Genomic DNA, 7,739 nt, shown 5'->3' with positions numbered 1-7,739 from the left:
GGCTCTCCTGATTGCCTAAAAACAAGTAGTTGATGGGCGGGTCTCCTAGATTTCCATGGAGTCAGTTCGTGCACGAGAACGAGTTACACACACACAAACAAACATTACCTAAACCTTTCTTCTGCTTATACGTAGTATTTCCATTAGCAATTATGGACGCTATTCTGAAGATATTATTTTCTTCGGAGGAGGAAGAACGGTACGTTTTGGATTGTTTATCGTACTTGATGATGGTGATGGCATTCATAACTTTTGTGACTTTACTCTTTGAGCACGTGCCCTATGGCAGATATGCATCCAGCAGGTTTGGATTCCCTGTAAATGTCAAGTTCGCCTGGTTCGTTCAAGAATTGCCGGCTTTTCTGGTGCCTTTGTGTTTGGTACTATGGAGTCCATGTGCAAAGATAATACACCTGCCCAACCAACTGCTTCTTCTCATGTTCATTTGCCATTACGCGCAAAGGTAGGATTTGTTTTGTTACGCAACATATAAAATGGGGGTGGGGAAAAGTCCATACATGTGTCAGTAAATTATTTTATATTGTATTGCAAGTGGCAACTTTATATTAAACATGTATTTCTCCTAGGTCCCTCATCTACCCATTTTTAATTCGAGGAGGAAAATCAACACCATTCTGCTCGTTTGCTATGGCCTTTGTCTTCTGCATCTATAATGGGTACCTGCAGGCAAGATACCTGAGTCACTATGCAGATTACCCACCTGATTGGGTTACACATCCCTGTTTCATCACAGGTGGGTGCTAGTGAGTAAATTATTCACGGTGTATTAGTGTCATTTTCAATCATCCTAATATTAGGATCCTAGTATCCTTATTCTCTTTCATATATGATAGAATCTAGTGTTGATTTCTTTTGTAACCTTTTAAAGTCGGCGTGAAAAGGACGTTGTGATCTCCTTATTGTGACTTATATGTGAGTGAAACCGCTTCTCAAACAAGAAAAAATGCAGGGCGGGACTTGATTTTGTCTATTGGAAATTGATTGGATTGTTGGATCTCTGTTGCTCGCTATTGCTGTGATGTCATGTGAGTGACAGGTTGTTCCGCCCTCGCACCAGTAAACACGTCATGAGAGAAGAAGAGAGATTTTTTTGTAGAAGGGAGGGGAAGTTATTTTGATTAAAGATTAGTAGACCATATGATTTTTTTTTTTTTTAAATATATAATTTGCACGGATTAATCATTCATAGTAAATACTGAAATATTCCATTTTAAGAGCTGACACTGGAATTCATCCATAACCACCAGGCCACCATCAGCATGGATATGAGAGAACACGGCACATTCAATGACTCTAGTCAAGGAAGAGACATAAAAAATCACTTGTCAGGATTATTGTTACTCTCACGTTCTAGATCTTTTCCCTGAACCCTAGGTCACCTGACCTGGTTACTTTGACCACTGCAGAGTATATTGTTTTTTCTTTCTGAACTCTAGCTGACATGTCATGGTTGACTGAACATGAGCTGTCATTCACTGTATTCATCTGCATTCCCTACATGCTTTTGTAGCCATTATCTTATTACAGTATTCAAATATATAACCTGGACAAAATTCTGTTAGTATTTAGATTTATCTAACATGTGTGTGTACGTACGTACGTACGTACGTACGTACGTACATACATTTCAACAGTTTTTCATGTGAATATATTGTAAACTTTAATTTATTCCTGTGATGGCAAAGCTGATTATTTCAGCATCATTATAGTCTTCAGTGTAACGTGATCCTTCTGAATGCTGATTTGAATGACATTTCTGATCAATCAGATTTCTATCAATGTTGAAAACAGTTGTGCAGAATGTTTCATATTCTGAAACTATTATGCGTTTTTTTTTTTTTTTCAGGGTCTTGTATGTGGTTCCTGGGATGGATCATTAACATTCACTCTGACCATATCCTCAGGAAACTTCGCAAGCCTGGAGAGACGGGCTATAAGATACCTCGAGGTAAGACAATAATTTTTAAACTGACAACACCATTTATGATGTTAGAGAGAGAAATGTGGCCTAAATTGGACTAAAATGTTTTGTGCATTTTTACCATTTTCCACATAATTACAAAACAATCACAACATGTTGAGTGACAGCTTAGGAACATGGCATGCAGCTTTAGATTTTAGGAATAGACTGTTTTGACTCAATCACACTATTTAAATACTCACAATTCATAAAATGTTCATAAACGCACAGTGCCAATATACATACAAATTCAAGAGTATTCAGAACAGCACAAATCATTTGAACCATACCACATGCATTCAGCTCAAATGGGTGGTCAACGCTAGGGCGTCCTCTTCAGTGCTGGTTTGAGTGTTGACGTAATGCTAAAACATCTTTTGAATTTGGCTTTGACTCGGAGTGAAAATAAAAATAGATGCCCTTGCTGGTCATGAGTCATTTCCTCAGCAACTTGTCAGGACCAACCAGCTCCAGAGATCATAATAATCTGTGACATGCACTTCTATCTCTTTTCCTAAACACTCAGTCCATGCAAAATATAAATCATGTAAATCATCTCTTATATCACTGACTTTTTATTTTTTAGTATTTTAAAGTATTTTAAAGCTGTCTAACATCACAACTTCAGATGATATTATCAAAAAATATTATGCTTTTTTTTCAGCAAGTCAGTCAGTCAATCAGTCAGCCTTCAAAGGGATTTTAAATTATTGTGGTATGTAAAAGTTGTTTTAGATCCAAAAGCTTGTTCTTGTTTTATTTGATGCAGAAGTGATGACTGACATGACGAATCAGACATGCTTTATTTCTGACAAATTAAACCAGACAGCATGCTGGTCAGATGGTTTCACACTTCATTAGACACGTGATGCAGTTTCACTGCTTTAAAACTGACTTGAAATTAGTTTCTTATTGCTTTGCAAACAGACTGTTTGTGTGATGTCTTCCATTTGAGTGTCTCTTCATAACTATTTTCTGTTCATAGGGGGCATGTTTGAGTATGTATCTGGAGCGAACTTCTTAGGTGAGATTGTGGAATGGGCTGGATTTGCTCTGGCCGGTCACTCGGTCCATAGTGCAGCTTTCGCTCTCTTCACTCTTATTGTGCTGTCCTGCAGAGGAATGGCCCACCACAAGTAAGGCATTACAGTCTGAAACAATGGATTCTTTCTCAATGTGACTGCAATTATCCAAAAAAGAAAAAAAAAATGCTTTCAGTTCCAATTTATCAATTCTCATATGTCTGATTTAATTCCAGAATCATAAGAAATATAAATATATATTTTAATAATATATTATAAATTAAAAAGACGAAGCCTGTTTTAGGACAGTCAAGATTTTCATCACAGTTAAGCAAATTATTTCCCCCATAAATTGTGAGTAATTTTCATTTTCCCAATGATTATTTTCATTAGATTCTCATTCCTGTAATATTATATAATAAATAACTGATTTCAATAAGCATAAAGGATTTTCAACAGCTACTACAATGACATATAACTATTTAAACATTTAACTTGTTAACTGTCAGTATCCTGGTAGCAGGACATTGGTGCACTTTTTTTTCACATTTTTTATTAATCCTCATATATTGGGTATAATCGAAAGCGTAAACGCTCAAAATTCATCCTGTGAAAATTTCATATTGCCTTGACATGGAAACAGTATTTTAAAACCTTTAAGCGGGCTCAATTTTTGTGATATTAAATTTAGGTTAGATGAATTACTTTTTTTCTAGCAATCAAAATTTTAGATTTTGAATTTTATTTTGGAGAAAAATAAATAAATAAATAAATATATACATACATACATGCATACATACACACACACACACACGCATAAACTAAATTTTTTTTTATTTTATACAAAAAATTTAATAAAAATGATATTTACACATATACATATACATACATATGTATGTATATGTATATGTGTAAATATCATTTTTATTTAATTTTTTGTATAAAATATTTTTTTTTTTTAGTTTATTAGATTGATTTTACATTAAACTTAAACTTCTATAATGTTTTTTACACTTTCATTTAAAGGTGCATTGCGCAACATTTCATGTTAAAAATACCCGTTTTTCTAACCCATACATGCTTAAACAATTGCCTGATGGGCTGAATGAGCCCTTCTCTGATCACTGCGATTGCCTCTATAATCCTGTACAGTAAAATAAATAAGAGGGATTCGGGTCGGAATTTGAGACTGGGCGTGACGTCATGCGCGTTCAGTTGCAGTGTTGCAGTTTCGCTTGTCGCCAGAGGGGGCATAGTTCTGCAAAAACTCATAGACTTGCGCAATACACCTTTAATGAAGTGCTTTCACATCTGCAATACTATATTAATCAAATTTTATTTTTCATTATTTATTTTTTAGGGTGAAATATGACCTGACATGACATGTTCTTTAATAATACATTTTTTGATATCAGTATGACAGACTGTTGTTTAAAATATGCCATTTTATTTTTACAGGTGGTATCTAACAAAATTTGAAGACTATCCAAAATCAAGGAAAGCTTTAATACCATTTGTGCTCTGATCCCGTGGTAAGCCCAGCGGCCACACTCCCACAGTGTTTCAAAGGAAGTGGTGTCGTAACATACAGAGACTGGGGAAAATGCATTAAACTCAGTTTTACAAGACACATTTTTCTTTAAGTTTTATAGCATTTACATTTATGAAGTGCAAAAACAGCATTACTGTGAGAGATCTCACAGTTTCTCAATGGAGAGATCAGATACACATGGCAGACAGCTGCTACCATAATGCAGAACTTCCCTATATTAACTCTTAAATGCATGAACGTTTCTACAATCGGCAATTATTACATATTCGGGTCTTCAGCGACCCGGATCTACATCTAACACGAATGGATCTCTAACTGCCGCAATAGTATAAAACTTTCTTGATATTTTAATGACAATTACAAAAGAATAAATAAGCATATTTTGTTACCTTTTGGAACTTGGAAGGGTTCAATTTGACAAAACATCGCTTATCATTGTGTATCAGACAGTGCCACCTTAAGGAATAAAGGTGAATTGCACTTATTGAGTCATCAGAGATTTAACTAATGCAGAAAATATACACTATTACATACCTCGGGTATACCTATACGCTTAAAAAAAATAATTAAAACAGATGATTAGATTGAGGAATACTAAGAAGGTTGATGTCTAACTTTAAAAAATTAATGAGGGGGAGGCTAGTGAATGACGTCCTGGGTCGATAAAGTCACTCAGTCGTTTTTTTTGTTGTTGTTTTTTTTACTGTGTAACCCTGGGTCAGCAAAACATGGACTTTTTGAACTGTGCTGCTGGTCATGCTGGATTGAAGGTTTTCTGAGTAAGGCCTCAGAAAAGGTGAAGGTACACATGATTTATCTGTTGGAAGAGTGAATACTTTAGGTGTGGCCATATATCATTTTACACAGAGGCTGCATCCGAAATCGCTTGCTCTCTGAGTAGGTACTATTTTTTTGAATGAGTAATTATTTTCTGACCTTAAAGTAAATTCTATATAGGATGAATGCAATCCGTGTATTATCATGTTGTCTTTGTCATGTGACCTACCATTTGCATCGCTTCACTGCTACTGATAACTCCTCTTCTGCGGCCTCATGGGATAGTAAAGTGTCCATTGGATGCACACCTCAGAATCTCGCCAGAAGTAGTAGGTCATATGGGTACTTTTTGCCTACTGTTTTATGAATACTGTGAATTTAGACACTCTACTCTTTTTATATACTGATTTTCACTTACTAGTAGGGAATTATGTGATTTCAGGTTCAGCCCATATCCAAAATGTTCAGCCCTTCATGGCAAATTTGCATTTGTGTAAAAACTCAAAATGTTCCTGGTTACTGTAAAAAGAGTGTTAAAATAAAATCTGTTCAAGTTTTCAAAAGTGTAATGGTGTTATGTTTACTGATTACTTGTGAGGTTTAAGAAATTACATTTAATGAATTCCAACAGAGGCACAATGTGTAAATTATATTGTCATAGATGAATGGATTTGACTGTCTTAGATCTTAACACAATTAAATGCATCTTCTGTCAAACAGGTTTTCCCTGACGTTTACCAAGAACTTTTAGGCAACAGATGGCAGGGTTAATACACTGTAGGGTCAGTACATGAAGCTGTCAAAATGAAGTATTAAGATCAATAACCAGAAGTATCCCAAGTCCGAATGCTGCTCTCAAAGAAAAAGAACTGCATACCTTGCCATAAAAGGAAAGCTATGGTTATTTATTTTTTGAAATGCCTGAATATATGGGACGATGTCGGGGAGGTTTTTTTTTACGTCATCGTAAGATAATTATTGTATGTTTACAGAGATCATGCAGGTCATGGTAAATTTACCATAATACTACTATCTTTGCTACATCGAATGTACAACAATATTATCACAAACTCATGAATTCTTCATTCCCATTATAGCTACAACTGTTTTTGTATATAAGTTATGCTTGTAACATCATCATTTACCATCGCTGACATGTTTTGACATGCTGCAGGTTGGCTCATACCTTCAGACAGGCACAATGTGAAATATGGCAAGAGTTGTGTGTTGTATGTCAGCACTGTCAGCAGGGAAAGTGTTCATTTACTATGGAATGTGGAAGGTTATATAAATTGCTTCTAAATATCCCGTTGTCTGTTCTGTAAAACTGTGTGAAATAAGTATTTTGTACAATTGTATAATATACCTTATCCATCTTTTTAATAGTTCAGCTCCTCTGTTTTCTTTTACTTCAGCATATGCCTAGACATACTTAAGGTTTAATTTATTGACATTGAAGTTCAAAATATCCTAGTTTATTCCCCTCAGATGTTCATGGTCAATCTGTTGGAAGAGTCCGGTGGAGCAGTGAGCAATCTGTCAGACCGTTCTTTGGATAAATAACCCCAGCCTCAGGCAAAGCAATGATGAAATCCCCCTGCAAACCACATTGCACGCATACATGACCTTTTGCAACACCGAGCAACCCCCTCACTTGGGCTTAAGGCTTTGAGTAATGTAGGAGAATGCTAGAGCTTGTTATAACACTGAAGAGCAGCAGGATGCACAATCTGCTGTATGGATTAACCATCTCTGCGTTTCTGCATGTGCTGTGAGAATGAGCACACAAGATGTCTGTTCTGACTGTGAGGGGCTTCCTTCCTTCCCACACCGTTCTTATACTGTCTTTGCACCGTACACACACACATGCTGCACGTGAGCTGAAGGCAAAGCACTCCTTGCGTAATCACAGTGGGAGGAGCTTATCTGCTCTCTTCAACATGTCAGATTATGATTTATTATTACCAACAGAGAAACCCTGTTCTTTCCTCGAAAGCATGAGGGCAATTTAACATTTAGGCTTGCCTTTTATTTCCAGTCTTGCTTGCTTATTAGGATTTTTTTTTTAATGTCATTTGCAATAAAAGGAAAATTGATTTCAAATTAGAGCGTGAAATTGTTTCACTTCCTTGAAATTAATGCATATTTTTCATCGTTTTATCAGACTGGCATTGCTTCCTTTTGCATATTTCTGTGTACATCTTTAAAAAATGTCATTTAAGGGACAGTTCACCCAAAAATATTTTGAGGAATGTTGGTAACCCGACAGTTGACACAAGCCACTGACTTTCATAGTATTTTTTTTTTTTACTATGGAAGTCATTGGCTACCGTCAACTGTTTGATTACCAACATTATTCAAAATATCTTCTTTTTAGTTCAACAGAAGAAACTAATACAGGTTTAGA

General features: G+C 35.7%; 1 protein-coding gene across 2 annotated transcripts; it reads left to right on the top strand.

Moving 5' to 3' along the window:
* Positions 1-40: 40 nt before the first annotated feature.
* On the top strand, positions 41-7,432 carry srd5a1 (steroid-5-alpha-reductase, alpha polypeptide 1 (3-oxo-5 alpha-steroid delta 4-dehydrogenase alpha 1)). Of its 2 annotated transcripts, XM_081376907.1 has the most exons (6): positions 54-199; positions 290-463; positions 588-754; positions 1,868-1,969; positions 2,967-3,117; positions 4,462-5,898. In XM_081376907.1, the coding sequence occupies exons 1-6, from the start codon at positions 153-155 to the stop codon at positions 4,526-4,528; spliced, it is 708 nt and encodes a 235-aa protein (XP_081233033.1). In that variant the 5' UTR covers positions 54-152; the 3' UTR covers positions 4,529-5,898. The 2 variants fall into 2 exon arrangements, with proteins under 2 accessions (XP_081233032.1, XP_081233033.1); XM_081376906.1 differs by having other exon boundaries at positions 41-463; positions 4,462-7,432.
* The last annotated feature ends 307 nt before the right edge of the window (positions 7,433-7,739 follow it).

The sequence above is a fragment of the Scardinius erythrophthalmus genome (genome assembly GCF_964197995.2).
Source record: "Scardinius erythrophthalmus genome assembly, chromosome: 10".
NCBI lineage: Eukaryota > Metazoa > Chordata > Actinopteri > Cypriniformes > Leuciscidae > Scardinius > Scardinius erythrophthalmus.
The sequence above is the reverse complement of the archived record's forward strand: the minus strand, read 5'-3'. Positions and strand labels throughout refer to the sequence as shown.